At 41.4% G+C, this 18,265-nt stretch overlaps 2 protein-coding genes across 2 annotated transcripts; one reads left to right on the top strand and one right to left on the bottom strand.

Annotated features, from left to right (window-relative positions):
* The first annotated feature begins 2,892 nt into the window (after nt 1-2,892).
* On the top strand, nt 2,893-5,210 carry LOC138948509 (uncharacterized). The gene is made up of 3 exons (XM_070320061.1): nt 2,893-3,166; nt 3,518-3,608; nt 3,952-5,210. Exons 1-3 carry the CDS (start codon nt 3,117-3,119, stop codon nt 4,252-4,254), a joined length of 444 nt encoding a protein of 147 aa, XP_070176162.1. The 5' UTR covers nt 2,893-3,116; the 3' UTR covers nt 4,255-5,210.
* Nucleotides 5,211-7,581: 2,371 nt separating this feature from the next.
* LOC138948508 (prostaglandin E synthase 2-like) lies at nt 7,582-18,153 on the bottom strand. Its single transcript, XM_070320060.1, has 6 exons — nt 17,838-18,153; nt 11,234-11,449; nt 10,648-10,847; nt 9,702-9,914; nt 8,576-8,693; nt 7,582-8,061 (listed from the first exon to the last, which is right to left on the bottom strand). The coding sequence occupies exons 1-6, from the start codon at nt 18,138-18,140 to the stop codon at nt 7,900-7,902; spliced, it is 1,212 nt and encodes a 403-aa protein (XP_070176161.1). The 5' UTR covers nt 18,141-18,153; the 3' UTR covers nt 7,582-7,899.
* Between the last annotated feature and the right edge of the window lie 112 nt (nt 18,154-18,265).

Below are 18,265 nucleotides of genomic sequence, written 5' to 3'. Positions count from 1 at the left end.
AAGCAGGATTTGTGACAGTTACCAGGCCAGTGTGAGACTGAGAGTCAACATTAATTATTTCATAAGTCTTGTAAAATTGAAAGATGTTATGATGCCTACCCCTGTTAAAAATACATGCACACATCTCTGTCTGTACCATTCTAATACATGTACAGCAGTGGTACCCCATGGATACACGACAACACATGGTTAATTTTGAATTTTTTCCTTTAAAATTATTTGTTTTCTTCTAATTCTATATATATGTTTAATCTAGCTGTCCTTGTTTTCTTTTACAGTTTTGTTGTTGAAAGTCTCTTTTTGTTTTTTCTCTCTCTAGAATACATGTTCATCAACGGACAACACAACCAACTTATATGTTTTTTCCTGTATTGAATAATATTGGGATTGTCAGATGAGGGTAGTCTCCCATGCCAACAGAAGCTGCCACTCAGAGAGTGGTTTGCTTCTTGGTTGGATACCATGGGTTGACAACTCTCGCCATCTCTACCATCAGACCACTGATGAGACACATTGGTGTCGAAACATGTGTCTGGTCTTGGTAGTAAAACAATGGTCCTCCTCTGGACTTGATTTCTCTGTTGATGCATAGTTTATTCTATCAAACCTGTCCTTGTTTTCTTTTAACATTTTGACGTTTTCGTTAAAATTCAATGGATCATTCTCATTTTTTCCCCAGAATACACGTACCTGGATGGACAGCTGGACCAACTAGGCGTATGCCTGGACCAGATGGAAGCCCGCAGTGACAACCTTTTAAGCAGAGTAAGATCTATGATTGAAGCTCAAGCCCAGGAAGCAGAGGTGAAGGAAAACCATGCCAAAGACAGTGGAGGAAGTCCTGATGAAGGTGGAAAAGACACTACCGGTACAAGCGCTGAACAGCTCAAAGAATCATGATTCATCTTGTCTTTTTAACCTATACTACAGTCATCATTGTAGCATGCACCAAACAGTAAAAATCTTTGAAAGGTTTTAACCTTCAGCGGATCACGCTTTGGACTGCACAATCCATACTTTAGAAGAAGGATTCAAAAGTATGGGTCGTACACGACCCACGCCAAACGAATAGGGATAAACATCGTAAAATCCTTCTTTAATTCCATATGGGTCACCCATGACCCACATCCGGACTGCCCAGTTCATATTGCATCATTGTTTATTTGTATGTTTACAAAGATAATCCTTGAGAAAGTGCTGGATTGGAGGGTCCTAAGGTGCTTGAGGATTACACAAAGTTTTAATCAAAAACTCCCAATAGTTTCAGAGATACAGACACTTTTGTGAAGTAATGGGAGATTTTTATGAGCTGATCTGACTTTTCACTGTATACCTCGGTATTGTAAAAAACAGCAATGTTATACATGTATTGTAATGTGATAGGGTGTTTTTATAAATTGACAGTGTTTTTTTTGGTTGCAGCGTCATGTTATTACAGAAAGCACCTATGTTGAACGAGGGATTTAAAATGTGTGTTAGATGTAGTTAGAGAGAAGACAAAAAATTAGCTTTTAGTTTTAATGCAGGTCATTGTGTTTTGATTTCATTGAATTTGATTGCGGGATGTGCTAATATTAATAAAGTATCTTATACGAGATATCTTCAGATTTCAAACATGCAAACTGTCAAGACAGCTAGTGTGAACTCTGAATTTGGCAAGTACATGTGTGAGTTGTAGAAATATGACTAATTATACTGTTAGCATACATGTTTAGTCTAGAGAAGAAGTCAGAAATGTTTAGAAGGTGCAGAAGGTGTTCCTACTCTGTTGCTTGCTTAATAAATCAAAAAAATATGACGGGCATCTGCCTGTGTCTCTGGAATGTCAAGTTCTCTTGTTTGTGGGGCCAACAAAAAAATGGCATCATATAGTCATTCCCATCCTGCAGAGTTCTGTCATTTCCTTATGAAATTAGTAAAAGTTCATGTATAGCTGTATGCAAAGTGCTTGACTGTGTGTGTGTATCACTGTATAAAAAGGGTTGGGAATTTGAACCAGAGTGTGATTGTGTAGGTGTATGTAAAAAAAAAAAAAAGGTATGTATATGTATGATGAATATTTGGATGTAAAATAAAAGCACTAACAGATCCTCATGTTTGTGTTAATAATTGCAAGCGTGAAGGGTTATATCTTTTTACTGCCAGTACCATTGAGTTCTTCATAAATCATACCTACTAACCTCACAAAGCTGCATGCAAGCTCAGAGCTGCCAACAGCTACACTGAAAGCGTAGCATGCTATGTTAAGAGCAATTGCTACACCAAGCTACAGATTTCTACGCTTAAACAAATATCACAAGCACGCAACACTTCCCTCTTTTTGTGAGTCCTGGTACTCATTTTTGCTTATCACACCGTGTAGCGGTCACGAAATGGGCCATAAAATATCATTTACATTAAAAAGTGGCACCGCAGATACTCGCTAATGGGCGTATTTTGTCCCTGCATTCTCATGAAATTTTATTAAAAGTGTCTATTCTTGTGCGAGATGGCAAGATGTGGAAATACATATCACAAAATGCTCCACTAAAACACCATTTGCTACGCTGAACATTCCAAATTGCTACACTTGAGGCTTCACAAGGGTCGGCAGGTCTGCAAGCTACCACACAAATTTGGTAAACAAAATTATTGAGATTATTTATTTTCATGTCATCTCTAGTTCCTTTTAGTTTCAAAAAGCCAAGCTTGGAAGCTTATACCTTTTTTGTTATAATTTGTACAGCAAAAAAACTTGTGAACACACACACATACACGTACACACTCATGCACATACACACATACACAAACAGAGTTCAATTGACAATTTAAAAACTCTAAAAGAGAGGTGTGCTTGAGAACAAAACATTCTGATCTTTTATTTACATATATTCACAAAAGTAATGATGTGTTTTATATAACCTTCACCGGGCTTCGTGTTTGATACCCCGATTATGGCATCCTGGGTCCTACAGGACCCATATTTTTCAAAGAAGGATAAAACTGTTTATACTGATTCGGATGATGTGGGTACCACAGGACCCATACTTTTTAAAGAAGGTTGCACAGAGTCATTTGCCTTGGCGATGTAATTCTTTTGTTTCCGTGAGTACTGATCATCGTGACACATTGACAAAATGGCATCAGCAAGCAAGGCAAACCTCGAGGAAGCTTTCAGAAATGTTGGGTAAGCCATTTTAAATCCTTTGTTGTCTAAACTTCGTTGGTACTAGAAAATGAACGGCACTGTAATAAAGTACTTTCAACAAGTCAGAACATGATCTCTTTGTGTACTTGGAACTATTTATTCATTTGGGTGTGATAATGAGATTCCCATGTGCTTCAGTTATTTAGCTGAGCTCGAAAAAAAAAATATCAACGTGCTGCGCGTACTGTCTTGTGTTTTATAGACTACTTTGTAGATGTACAGTGATGATCAGTGATGCATGGTGAATACAACGTCCTAGTGAGTTAACACCATTTTTACCCAAATGTTAGTTCTGATTTCACCAATATTTTACATCCTTTGTGTCTGTAGCGCGGACGTGCCAAAGGGGATGGTGCATATCCTGCACCACGTGGGTTCCACCAGGCAGGATGTGTACAGGTCAATGTGGAGCAGCCTCATAGTAAGTTAGTTTTACTGTTTTCATTTATACAAAGTGTACTGTTTGTTGATGGCACAGAAGTGTTTATTTATTCGATATCTGGCCTTCTAATTGGAGACAAAGAATGTGTGCAAAAACGTAGATTATCATGTGGTCATTTTGATATTCACACTGTATACCAAATAAGTTCTCATTGCAATGATACTTGATATGTTGCACACACACACACACACACACACACACACACACACACACACACACACACACACACACACACATGCACACACCAGAGAGAGAGAGAAAGAGAGAGAGAGAGTGAGTTTTCTAACTCGTAACTGAAATTACTGTGATTTTTTTTATACAGTACGTTGGGAAACTGTCGACGTCTGGAAAGAGGACACTGGTGTATCCCACCCGCGTCGCTGGGGCCGATTCGCCCGGCCCCTCGTCCATGGGTTCTACTGCTTCGTCAAAGGGATTTCCGGCCACAGGATTTCTTTCGAGGAATCGTGGCACTTTCAAATCGTTACCGTCGACTTCCGGTTCGCATCCTACGGGAGTTCTGGTCGTAGGTGGTAACGGCAATCCGTTTCCTGCCTACGCTTCCGCTCAGGCGGTTGCGGACGGTGGGGGACAGGATGGGTCAGCTTTCAGAGCTTGCCCTTAAGCAGGGTCAGAAGAAAGGCGGTTCCACGCAGTCTTCGTCTTTTCGTGGCTCTGGGCAAAAGACGCGGTCGCATAGGGGTGGCAGCCGTTCTCGCCCCTATAATAAGAAGCCTTCCTTCGGGAAGAAGGGGTCAGGTGGTAAACCTAACCCCCAATGAAGGCTCCCCGATCCAACCACTCCTCTAGCCCCTACCCCTTTGGTAGCGGGCGGCCTCTCAAGGGCCGTTCCAGCTTGGTTGTCTCTCGCGAGCAGCCCTTGGGTTATGGGAGTGGTTCGATCGGGGTTCCGGTTGCTCTGGTTAGAGGACAAGGCTCCTTTAACCAGAACAACACCCAGTTTCAGGTTTCCCGCCGATCCGGAGGCATGTGCCGTCATTCAGGCGGAGGTGCTGCTGCTTTTGCTGAAGCATGCGATAGAGGAGGTCATCGATCGTCGATCCCCGGGGTTTTACGGGAGACTGTCGTCCCGAAAGCGTCAGGGGGTTGGCGACCGGTGTTGGATCTGTCTCCCTTGAACGGCTTTCTCCGGAAGGTTCCGTTCAAGATGGAGACTCCAGCGTCTGTCAGGGAGGCCCTTCGTCCGTTGGACTGGGTCACTTCCATCGACCTGACAGACGCATACTTCCATATTCTGATGCACAGGTCAGATCGAAAGTGGCTGCGGTTCCTGTGGGGCGACAGGGTGTTCCAGTTCAGGGCGCTGCCGTTCGGGCTCTCGTTAGCGCCTTGGATCTTCACCATGATAGTGCGCCAGCTTTGCGCTTTAGTGCGGCAGCAAGGGATTCGTCTCAGAGTTTATCTGGACGACTGGTTGGTCCTGAATCAGCTAGAGTCCCTGTGCGATCAGCACACCCGGATAGTCTTGCAGACTGCGAGAGACTTAGGTTTCTCCGTGAACCAAGGGAAGTCCGACTTGGTTCCCTCTCAGCAGTTTACGTATCTGGGCATGGTGTTCGACACCCGAGCTTGGACTGTTTGTCCCGCCCAGCGGAGGATAGACAAGCTACAGGATCTGGTCAGGTCCCTGTCGAGCCTCCACCACGCGCCAGTCAGGGTATTGGCTTCACTCCAGGGCCAGATGGAGTCGATGTCTACCCTGATTCCGCTGGGCAGAGTTCACAAACGCCCGTTTCAGGCGTTTCTGAACTCTGCCTGGGATCCAGCCTCTCAAGGTTGGAATTTGTCTCTTCCCCTTCAGGGATGGTTCCTGGAGTCAACGAGGCAGTGGTTGGATTCGGCCTGGCTGACTCAGGGCGTTCCGATTTCACTGCCCCTTCCGGAGTTGCATCTCTTTACCGATGCTTCTCTTCAGGGTTGGGGAGCTCATCTGGAGGGGAACACAGCTTCCGGTCTTTGGGACCAGGCTCAGAAGTTGTTGCACATCAACATTCTGGAATTGGAAGTAGTGCGCCTCGGGCTTCTGGAGTTTGTCGCCTCTCTGCGAGGCAAGCAGGTGTTGATCCACACGGACAACACCACTGTGGCCGTGTACCTGAACAAGCAGGGGGGCACGCGCTCGCTAGTTCTGTCCAACAGAGCATGCGAGATTCTCACTTGGGCGTTCCATCAGGGGATAGTGATCTCAGCGAAGTACCTTCCGGGGTGCCTGAACATCTTGGCAGATTCGCTCAGTCGCTCATCGCAGGTACTGCACTCGGAGTGGACTATCGCGCACCAGGCACTGCGGCGTCTTTGGACGCAGGTGGACAAACCCCTCTTGGATCTGTTCGCCACCCGGTTCTCTCGGCGTCTCCCAGTCTTCGTGTCTCCGGTACCGGACCCGGAGGCTTGGGCGGTCAACGTCATGGGAATATCCCTTTATCACTGCTGCGCTTAAAAAGTGTGGGTCCTGTGTTACCCACATCATCCGAATCGGTATAAACACCTCCATCCCTCTTTGAAACGTATGGGTCCTGTAGGACCCAGGAAACCAGAATCGGGTATATCAAACGACGTCATTGCTGATTGTTTTCTCATTTGACCGATTGACTTAAAATTTGGGTCATAGGAAGCCATGCAGGTGGCCGAGGAATACACCAAATTTCATTAAAAAATTCGTATTAGCACTGGAGTTATGGTCATTTTTATGTGCCTCTGGGTCCTGTAGTACCCAGGAAGCCCGGTGAAGGATATACATGGATGTAGACTTACTGGTTTGGGGATACAAAAAGTCACAATTATCATTGTCAATATTTCCTTAGTGACATGCCTTCCCTGGGTGAATAAATAGTTAATAATGCCAGTCTTACTAAAATCTACTTCATTGACATCATTTCTGTTTTTCAAATACATGTACTGCAGTATAAATAATGTAGAGTAAGAAAACTTGAGCAAAATAGTAGTTGATAAAATGTATGCCAGTGTGAAACAAACATCAGGGCCGGACTACCGGGGGGGTTATGGGGGTTGCGCAACCCCCCCTAGCCTAAACATGTACCTCACTTATTTAAAACATTTTTTATTATTGTTTATTTTATGCAGTTTCATGCAAGGAGCGACCATTTTCCTATTTCAGAATATGACCTACCCATCAGCTTCAGGGGCTCTGCCCCTTGACCACTGGCAACCCCTCCCCCCTCCTCTTAGCCTAGTCCGGCCCTGAACATACTGTGTCTAGGTTGTAAACATGCTGATCCGGTGTTGTTTATAGACTCGGAGGACAATAGGTCGGTTAGAACTGAAAATAGACATTGGTTCAAATGTCCTGGCTAACAACTGTTTTATCACAAGACATTCTACATGGCAAAGCTACCAGACGGACTGGCCAGGTGTCAGAACAGTGGATTAGATTGAAAAAGTGTGCATCAAAGACAAAGGCCTGAGAACATAACTGTGAACATTTTGCTAACAAGTACATAAGCATCATAGTGTGAACACATCACAGTATTACATGTACGTAAGTACATCAAGACTAAGGCTGCAATTTTATAACCATTAACTTGAATTATGTTCATCCGTAAGGTTGTAGGTCTTCTGGCATAATAAGACAACCTATTTGTACTTCTTTCTATGTTTGGTTTTGTTAGCAATTTAACATCTATTTATTGCTTGTTTTCTTTATATTTTTTTCCTGGCTTTATTTTTTTCCATTTCTTCTTTATTTCTTTATTTTTGTGTGCTTTTATTTTGTTTTGTTTTAAATGCATCAGAAGAAAATGCTGTTTATCAATCAATGAAAAACCTGCAAAACAAATCCAGTCCTGTTGCTACAAGGGTTTCAGCAGCAGCTCAAGAGACAAATATATACAGTATCAACAGATTGTCAACAAAATCAGAATCAGATTGTGCCAAGATGTCTACCATTTTCAACACAGCGCTTTTTCTTCTAAAAATTAGCTACAAGACTACCTGCGAACAACTTTGATGAGCACATTCCTGAGTATGATAGCGTGAATAAAATGATATAACACCTATGTATACTACTTTTTCTTTTCAGCCTTGACTCACCCATAAGATCTACTGTAATCCTGTTACCAGCTACCCCTCAGTTACACACACATCTAGTATTGATCACATTTTCAAAACAAATGTTAGTTTCATGTACACACCTACACGGACCTCTAGTGTTGATCTCATTTTCAAACCAAATAACGGCTTCAGTTACAAAACGAGGCCCAGTACAGTCAAAAAGCACAGATGGTGAAGATCAGTTTTTGGTGAGGGTGTGGGCAGCGCTAACTGGAAGAGCTCCATCGTGTGACTTGACGACTTTCTGCATGGTATCGTACCATCCGCCAATATGGCTGTTCTCCCTGGCATCCTGGAAAGCTTGGCATCCTTCTATAGAGTTCAGCACGCCATACACGGACTGGGAAGAAGAAACAAAATCTTTAATAGTAATGGAGTAATTAATCTGCAAAGTATGCAAGTAATAGATTACATCTCTTTCCCTTTTACACACACACATGCACATAACCATGCAAATGTCCACACACATGAAAAATTGCAAACACACACACACATGAAAACACACATGCGCACACACACAAACTGCATGCAGAGGAACATTAAGTTGATTGGCCCTACCCATTCTACCCTGCTCTTGTGAGATGTAGCACTCAGAAGTGAAGAAGAAACAAATAACTGAACTTCTTCATCACATTCAAGTACTTCAAAGCATAAACATAATAATAACCTTTCTTATCCTCTGAAGACAGAGTACGGCTGTCTGTATGGCAAGGCAATGAAGGAGTCAATTTTCCTGTACCAGATGGCCCAAAGAGCACAGGTATGCTAAACAACATAACCTTCTTGTATATATTTCCCTGAAGTGCATAATCTAAAACTGAAGAAAACTGCACACATAAAAAATGTTCACTTACGAGGTCTGCTAGGTTAGGCTGGTTTCCACCCATGAAGCTCCTCTTCTTGCCCACAGCCTTGGTCCAGTCCTTACAGGCGTCGTACAGCGAGATTCGGACATCCTCATTCAAGTGGTACCTGAAAACGACATACTACAGGTGACAGCAGTCTTGTAGTTGTACAGGAAAGACTTTCAAACAGCAAGATTCAAACATCCTCCTTCAAGTTATACCTGAAAACATACTACAGGTGACAGCAGTCTTGTAGTTGTACAGGAAAGACTTTCATACAGCAAGATTCAAACATCCTCCTTCAAGTTATACCTGAAAACAACACACTACAGGTACGTGACAGCAGTCTTGTACAGGAAATACTTTCACACAGCAATTAAGATTCGAACATCTTCCTTCAAGTTATACCTGAAAACAACGCACTATAGATGACAGCATTCTTGTACAGAAAAGACTTTAAGGCTTTTTTACAATTTATTTTTTACAATTTTATGATCTCCTGCCAGCTTACATTTCAGGCACCACTAAAACATGACAGCAATAGAAATCTCTAAAGATCATAAATCTGATAGTTTTCTTCTCCTGCTTCATTCCTGAGATGTTGCTATCACATAATGGTGCAAGTTTTGCATACCATTCCATTTTTGTTTACCCTACCAGTAGGTCAGCAAGACACTGTCTTGGGCATGGGTGGGCATGCTAGGTATCTGTGTAATTCGAACCCTGAGTCCAAAGACTTTAGCTGGAAACTCGTGATCTTTTAAGTGGGTATTAGTCTCTGTTACTGCACGCATTAGGACACAAAGGTGGTACAACACTCTGCTGCACCTAAGTTGGAACCTAGGCAACCAACTTTTTACAAAGCCAGCGTTCTAAATGTACTGACTGAGCTACGGACCTACCCAATTCCAATGAGAATAACGTGAAGAGCTCTAGAAGAACATTTGACAAAAGATAGCTGACCACTAGCAAGGTACGCAACAAAGTTCACTAACTGTTCAACCAAATCACACAACACAAAGACAAACTTTGCAACATTCATTTGTCAAGCCTAAGCATGATAATTATACCATCAAATTCCGCTACATTAACCTACATCGCTCACACAGCATGCAAACAACCAAGAAAAACTCACTTTTTCCGCAGCATTTTCCCCAGGAGGTACATTGCCATCGCTCCGACGTAGATAACCATAACCCTCTCAGGGGTGGAGAAATTCTTCTCCCACTCGCCCACCTCAGAGAAGTACTTGAACGCATCCACAGCCTCAGATGGCGTGCGATATACGTTTGGAGACAGCATGTGAACAAGATGATCATCGGCCCATTTTCTCCATTTCCTTTCTTCCCTGCAAGTATGGAATGAATTCAGTGAAAAAGATCACTCATCAACAGCAACAAAAACAGGGGAACATTGAAGCAATCCAGTGCTATGCTTTTGATGTCATGCAACATGTCTAGTCTCCTCAAAACACACATAGCTGCAAAACTACACCTGTCGAGAACAACCACCTGCCCATTATGACCACCACAACATATCTCCGACTAGATTAATTTCCATAAATTTCATCTTTCCATAGCGGCCACATGTCTATTACAACCAGTTTTGGTCGTTCTCTTTGTTGGTCATTACAGACAGGTTTGACTGTAATTATATTTACACAAAAAATCATCTACAATTCAGGGAATGCAGGGAAATCCTGGGCACTAGACAAAAGAACACCAGGCACTGGGAAGGGCCAATAAAAGATCAAAGCAATGCTGAAAACAAATACTCCCCCTCCACTAAACCTCCCCATCTAGTCTCTGTTCTCAACCCAGTGGTTCAAGAAAAATTAAACACCATGCAATTGATGAGGGATCTTGCTATTGTCCTTGGCAAGTTCCAGCAACTTTCTGAGATTTTTCAGCATTCCATGTCCCCCCCCCCCCCCTTCCATTGTGAACAAGTTGATTAACTCTGCAAAAAAGTTAGGAAACTGAAAGTTTTTTGTCAATTGAAATAAATTTTTGCCATTTGCCAAAAACCACTTGACAGCCCTGAGGATGGGTACAAGACCATTTATCACTGCAATGACTTACTGTCGTTGTTCTGGCGTAGTGGGCAGGTTGCTTTTGTCCATGAACATGATGAAATATTTGTTGGGGAAATCGTATATTTTCTTGCCCCTCTCCTCGCTCTCGATGCAGACGTAGCATTCCTTCAGCTTCTCCAAACTTTGCTGCGGGTCTTGTCGCCATGACTCCAGAATGCTGATTATGACACTGGAGTCATTCAGTTGCTGGGGAAAACAACATTGCAAGATGAATTTGTAACATAGTTAACACTTACAGGCTAAGATAATCAATAATGCAAAGAAAGAACATTTAAAGGAACATATTGGGTATGAGACTCTTGGGCAATACACTAATACAGGGCTGTGCAGAAGTATTTGCCTGTCACATAATTCCAAATAGTCTGTCGCATACACTGTCACTTGGTTTGGGTCGGATAATAGTGGAAAGGACCCCCCCCCCCCCCCCCCCCAACAAAAAAAAGAAGTTTGTTTCTGATGACAAGGCAAACAACAACAAAATTCAGGGTTTGTTCAAAAGCATTTTGTTCGAGTTTGTTTCTCATTTACCCAGGCACATTTTTGTTTTCCCCCTGGCCTTTGTACACACTCACCAAGAAGCCACCGTCACCCATTCCTTCCACAGCAAGTATGGGCACTTTTCTGTAGTCAGACCACTTGATTTGTTTCTTAGTGACCGAGTTGACTTCCACAAGGTCATAAGAGAAGCCATAGTAGTCCAACATGGCCCGAACCTTGCAGCAGAAAGGGCATGTTTGAAACTGGAACAACGTCAGTTTCAGCCCTGAGTTGTCGGTTTCAATGCGTATCTGAAGATGATAGAAAGTATATCAATCAGTAATCAGTCACACCTAGCGTTTGTGAGGCTGGTTAATACATGCTTTTATGCACAATGATACATAGACCCATCCAAAAGAACCCGCATACTGACTTTGTTTCGTTCTATCTGTGTTGTTCTGTATTGTTGATTTTGTTTTGCATGATTATATACTCTTATTCTACTCTCTTAGACAATATGTGAAAACCGGCAAGGTGCTGATTTTCGTTTGTGCATTGTTGATGGTGAATGCATGTTAATTTATTTTTAATATGCTTTCTTATGTGATAACCAATGTGCTGTATTTTCTCAGTTTTGCTGATGTTATACGCTTGGTACATATATTTACTCATTTTCCTTAAATAACATGTGATAACATTACTTCATAGCTAAGCACATGATTTTACCTATGGCACAACACAAATCTCTAGCCTCCCTCTCTGAGATGTGTTTGAAGACAGACTGTTAAAAGAGAATAAATGTATGTACATAATTATGATAGAATATTGATGTATGAATTGAAGAAATGTATAAGAACACAAGAATGTATGAATGACAAAGAACAAATGTTTATTTTTGAATGTTTTATGTATGTTTTATTACGGACACAAAAGCTCAGCAATGCAATTTCTCTTTTAGAGATTAATAAAGTTATTGTATTGTATTGTATTGTTAGTCTCAGAATGTGTTTTGTTTACATAATGGCAAGCTTAATCGCAGCAACAATAATAACAAATAAACAAAACACTAACAGTTGGTCTTAGAAAATAACAGCACGCACATAAATTCATATATATATATCTAAAGATGCAACAATTTACCTTTGTCACAAAAGAAAGTCAGTAATAGTATTACAATGTAGTAATAGTGTAAGTAGCTAGTCTGAGAAATGGATTATAATCATGATCACCAATAGCAACAACACCAGACAGCTTTTTAGAAAAGGATCCAGAATGCTGAATCATGGTGTACTTGAATGTGTTCAAATGAAAGGGAACAAACATTTTCCAGAAATAACTACGGTACTTTCAGGACTATAAGGCGCTTCTTATATAGGGCGCAACCCCCACTTTTGAGGTAAAATTGAGAAAAAACATTACGGTATGTCCGGATTTTCAAGTGCTGTGGCCGAGTTGGATCCCAGAGAGTGAGGTATGTCATTGTCAAAGTACAGTCGACTCCGGATATTACGTCACCCCTCGGGGGATGTATTTGAGCGACGTTATACGCGGTGACGCTGTATCCGGTTCATCGGTTATAACGTCACTTTTACGCGCGGGTGATGTTATATCCGGAGTCCAAGAGTTATGTCCCTTTCTAAAGTACTGATTTGGTTGGTTTTTGGGGTTTAATGTCTCTTCAGCAGATGCTAGCTGCTATTCGAGACCGCTAAAGTACTGACTGTTTTAATAAAACTGTGCAGAAATGGAAAGTGCATGCATTAGTGTTGTTTAAAAATTACAACAACATATTGTTGTAAGTTTTAAACTAACTTATTACAATAATCTTTAATTCACTTCCTCATATATAGAATTGTGGACTATTCTCTTCTTTGCGTATTTCCAAAACCTGGCTATACCATGAATACAAAATTGTATACACAACATTTTCCCCGAAATTCGGCAACAGTATCAACGTACAGTGTTGTAGGCTGCATGCTGATTCTGAGACAGGTTGCTAGTGTTGGAGTGTCAAGCTCCGTCTGGTTCCATCGACAATCTCAGTCTTTAATTATAGTGTCCGACGTTATTAGCTTTAAGGACACACACACACACATATGGCTGTCGTTTATTCATATTCTGCTACATCTTGACCTGTCCTTGATGTCCGAAGAAATAACAAGTCGCGTAAGGCGAAAATACAACATTTAGTCGAGTAGCTGTCGAACTCACAGAATGAAACTGAACGCAATGCAATTTTTCAGCAAGACTCGTAGCATCGTCAGTCCACCGCTCATGGCAAAGGCAGTGAAATTGACAAGAAGAGCGGGGTAGTAGTTGCGCTGAGAAGGATAGCACGCTTTTCTGTACCTCTCTTCGTTTTAACTTTCTGAGCGTGTTTTTAATCCAAACATATCATATCTATGTTTTTGGAATCAGGAACCGACAAAGAATAAGATGAAAGTGTTTTTAAATTGATTTCGAAAATTTAATTTTGATAATAATTTTTATATTTTTAATTTTCAGAGCTTGTTTTTAATCCAAATATAACATATTTATATGTTTTTTGAATCAGAAAATGATGGAGAATAAGATGAACGTAAATTTGGATCGTTTTATAATTTTTTTATTTTTTTTTTTTACAATTTTCAGATTTTTAATGACCAAGGTCATTAATTAATTTTTAAGCCACCAAGCTGAAATGCAATACCGAAGTCCGGACTTTGTCGAAGATTATTTGACCATAATTTCAACCAATTTGGTTGAAAAATGAGAGCGTGACAGTGCCGCCTCAACTTTCACGAAAAACCGGATGACGTCATCAAAGACATTTATCAAAAAAATGAAAAAAAACGTCTGGGGATATCATACCCAGAAACTCTCATGTCAAATTTCATAAAGATCAGTCCAGTAGTTTAGTCTGAATCGCTCTACTCACACACAGACACACATACACCATGACCCTCGTCTCGATTCCCCCCTCTACGTTAAAACATTTAGTCAAAACTTGACTAAATGTAAAAATGACGAGAATTTCATATTATTATTATTAACGAAGAAGTTTCTCGTCAACAGCAAAGTGGCTGCCCACCTTTACGCACAATCGTTCTGGTAGTAACAACTTTGGGTTCATAGTTACCCCCTTTCCCCCATCCCCACCACATCTAGTGAGCGGGACGTTATACTCGTTAGACTACTACTGTATTATTATTATCATTATAACGTCCGACTTGATATAACGTCCATGGCTTTCCAAGTTGAGTCAAAATAGTGCTTTAAGAGTGCAGTATCACTTTTCTCAATTTGTCGGTTCACTGCACTTAATGTTTACCTTTACAATTTAGCCTGAGCGACCTACTCAGCCTGTCGACAACGCCCAATTGAAAGTGACGCTCAGCCTCCTCGTCGAGGGCAGTTGTAGTCTGTATTCTACGGACCCGGCAAAAAACAAACAAACGTCGTAGTCTGTTCTCATCCTCTCGACCTTCTCCTAGTCCTACCGTCATTTCAATAATCGAGTTTTTTTTATATGCGTGATTGAAGGACAGAAGTAGACAGATCCATTCGCACGCGCTCGCGCAGGAGTAACCATGTATGCTCGATATGAAACTTTTTAAAACAATTTTTTTTAGTTAAAAACAAAGACAAGAACTCACAACACGAATGAAATGGAACATTTTTCTTTTAATTAAAAACCTAGAACACTGAGGAACCTAAGTAAGGAACTCACAAAGCGAAATGAAATGAAACATTTTTCATTACTGACTAAAAACATAGAACAGGAACTCACAAAACGAAATGAAATAAAACATTTTTCTTTTGATTAAAAACCTCGAACAGGAACTCACAAAACGCATGCAGCAAAAATGATTATGCCTTGAACCTAGTTTTCCTTGGGTCTCTAACAACGGGAAAACGGAAAAACTTGAATACCGTTAACACACAAAACTTGTGACACGTGTAGGGTAAATGTACATGCCTTGACAGTCGTTCACCATGCAAACTGCTGCATATGGGGATTGATATGACGTTATAACCGACATGGATGAGTGACGTTATAACTGGGTGACGTTATATCCGGTGACGTTATATCCGAGGTTAAAATAGTCTTGGAAAGAAGGAATTGAGCCGGGACCGGTGTTTGGGTGACGATATAACGGGTGACGTTATATCCAGCGACGTTATAAACGAAGTAGACTGTAACAACACTCTTCTCACTGGCTCACACCCGTGATTGCGGCGAACCCAAAACTCTGATGTGTATGTTATGCAGTGTGAGCTCAATATGTTACCCCTTTCTTTAAAAAAAATGCTAATGGGAGTCCATGATTCGCTACAGCAATAATCACTTGCTCGCAGTGATCGCTGACAATTCATGAATTGACTCACGTTTGGCTTGATGACACATATTGACATAAGTTTTTTAAAAACACAAAAGTAATCGGTAACAAATAGTCTCTCCGATGTGAATTTTTTTAAGCAAAAGGGTATCATATTGAGTCCACACTGCCTGCATTACATACACATCAGAGCGAGTTGTTCGCCGCAATCGCCTGTCTGAGCATCAGCAGTCCCTTTCGACTTGCTTGCCTCACTGCCTTGGGAGGGTACTTATTTTCTCTGAAAACCCCCGAAAACCCCATCTGAAATAACTAAATCTATCTTCAAAGTGAAGTTTTGGACATGATTGCGAGAAGGAATGCTTGATTCATACTTCATGCACCCTTATTTTTGTGTTTAGAGCCCGATTTTCGACGAAGTTGATGCAACAATTTCAATGCAAGGGAGGTAACTCTTGTTATCATAAAACACACAAGTTATGTAATATGTTATATGAAGTCTTATATCGCGCGCGTATCTCCAGACTCGGACTCAAGGCGCAGGGATCTATTTATGCCGTGTGAGATGGAATTTTTTACACAATACATCACGCATTCACATTGACCAGCAGATCGCAGCCATTTCGGCACATATCCTACTTTTCACGGCCTATTATTCTAAGTCACACGGGTATTTTGGTGGACATTTTTTTTTTATCTATGCCTATACAATTTTGCCAGGAAAGACCCTTTTGTCAATCGTGGGATCTTTAACGTGCACACCCCAAAGAAGTGTACACGAAGGGACCTCGGTTTTTCGTCTCATCCGAAAGACTAGCACTTGAACCCACCACCTAGGTTAGGAAAGGGGGGAGAAAATTGCTAACGCCCTGACCCAGGGTCGAACTCGCAACCTCTCGCTTCCGAGCGCAAGTGCGTTACCACTCGGCCACCCAGTCCTCACAAGTATTGATGACGTCATTCACAAATGACTACACACACGCTCACGCATGTGAATGGATAACTTTCATCAGCGATAAACCAAAAGATTCTCTTTTTTTCTGTCGAAAACCATGTTCAAATCATAAATGAAAACAACAATGATGGCTCACATCGTCTGGTGTCAGTGTTTTTCTGCCTTAAAGTTCACTTTCTTCAAATACTTCTGCACCTTCGTCAATCCTCACACGAACAAGTTAGATTTCAATCAAACATGTCAATAAAATTAAAACACGATCTAAGGACACATTTTTCTAATTTCTCATGAGGTTTTCTGGGGTTTTCTGAGAAAATAAGTACCGGCCTGGGACGCAACTCTGCCAGAGTGCTTCAAAATTTTCACAGTTATTTCAGAACATAGTCTATTATAATGTGGGCCTAAACCTCAAGAGGGTGATCTTAGCTGAGCTTACATGATTTATAAAGTATTCTTTGTAAGAAATGATATGTCCACACAATAGCGGGTAAATTCTCATTCACACTGTATTCTTGAATGCTTTCTTAATGGGAAAGGAATGGGTAGTGGCATCTGCCAGTCATTCTTGTTCTCGACCTCCACTCGGCACTCTGCCTTTATATAACCTAAGGCCTAAAAAAAAAAATAGGTGTGGTTACGGTAACCCGACCTACCCTATTTTTAGGGGCCGATCCTATAACTTTTTATTACATTTGTCAAAAAAACAAAAAACAAAAGAGTGCAAAAAAACGCAATGAAAGCGAAAGCGCCCGTGTCGCACACTTATTTCCCTGTCAAGTAGGTTTAATTTGTACACATTAGAAAAAAAAGTTTTAAAAAAAAAGTGATTGCCTACCTACCTACCCTATTTTTTTTGGCTATGTTACCGTAACCACACCTATTTTTTTTACACGCCAGTAAATACAGCACCCTATACTCACGTGACATGTATGTGACTATCCCCCAAATTCGATTTATTCGAAAACGCACCGTGCTGCTGATCGAATTTTGGACCATGTCCCCCCCCCCCCCCCCCTCCCCCTATTCTAGTTTGTGATGATAAATGGTATTTTGACTTTGAAATTAGCTTCAACGCAAAATATTTCTGTTCATATTCAAGGGACGTAACCGCTCGGTGCGTTTTCGAATAAATCGACTTTGGGGTAAAATCGATCGAATTACATCACAAATCTGCTTCAATTGCAAGATCTTGCCATGATTTTCTCCCTCAAGATAATTGTACCGCTTGAAATTGGCGAGAAAACAGTCAGTCTGAAGTTAATTTTACGTGTCACGTGAGTATAGGGTGCTGTATTTACTGGCGTGTTTTTTTTTTGTTGTTGGCCTAAACAAACGCTTTCGTCGCGACGAACTTTAACTGATATTGTCCCAGCGCATCTAAGTGGTTTATTCCAAACGCAACACTATATCAATCGTTTTACACACCTTCCTAGACGCTTCGATTTCGGGCCTGGTGCTGCTGAGCGCTTGAACCGTTAGCCAGTACGGTAACCAACGTTGATTTACAACTGTCGCCAAAGTGACCCCCACAACCGCAAGCGATCCTGCAACAAGAATCTTTTTCCTGTGCACTGAAGCTTTGAAGAAGGTCTTGCCGTTGCTGAAATTTCTGACGACATTCTGTTGCAAGCATCGCTGCAGTGGTCGTACTTGCTGGTTCCGCACTAAACATTCGAACTGTCGAGCGACCGCAGCAAGCCTCATGGGCGCCGCCATGTTTCCTTGCATAAACAGTAAACGTGTGATGCACTCGAATATATTTACAAGGTTACGATTTTGTTGTTGTTGATTTTTTTAAAGACACAGTTGTGACACAGTGTTCTAAAACTAACTCTCCTCGTCAACATTCCCCC

The sequence above is a fragment of the Littorina saxatilis genome, linkage group LG15 (genome assembly GCF_037325665.1).
Source record: "Littorina saxatilis isolate snail1 linkage group LG15, US_GU_Lsax_2.0, whole genome shotgun sequence".
Lineage (NCBI taxonomy): Eukaryota > Metazoa > Mollusca > Gastropoda > Littorinimorpha > Littorinidae > Littorina > Littorina saxatilis.
Note: the sequence above shows the minus strand (reverse complement) of the source record. Positions and strands in the feature narration are given on the sequence as shown.

Excerpts from the sequence above, each read along its gene's own strand:
- LOC138948509 (XM_070320061.1), top strand. The coding sequence starts at position 3,117 with ATGGCATCAGCAAGCAAGGCAAACCTCGAGGAAGCTTTCAGAAATGTT. Across the intron at positions 3,167-3,517 it reads GAAGCTTTCAGAAATGTTGG|CGCGGACGTGCCAAAGGGGA; the intron begins GTAAGCCATTTT and ends TTGTGTCTGTAG. Across the intron at positions 3,609-3,951 it reads CAATGTGGAGCAGCCTCATA|TACGTTGGGAAACTGTCGAC; the intron begins GTAAGTTAGTTT and ends TTTTTTATACAG.
- LOC138948508 (XM_070320060.1), bottom strand. The coding sequence starts at position 18,140 with ATGCAAGGAAACATGGCGGCGCCCATGAGGCTTGCTGCGGTCGCTCGA. Across the intron at positions 11,450-17,837 it reads AAATCGAAGCGTCTAGGAAG|ATACGCATTGAAACCGACAA; the intron begins GTGTGTAAAACG and ends TATCATCTTCAG. Across the intron at positions 8,694-9,701 it reads GGGAAAATGCTGCGGAAAAA|GTACCACTTGAATGAGGATG; the intron begins GTGAGTTTTTCT and ends TGTCGTTTTCAG.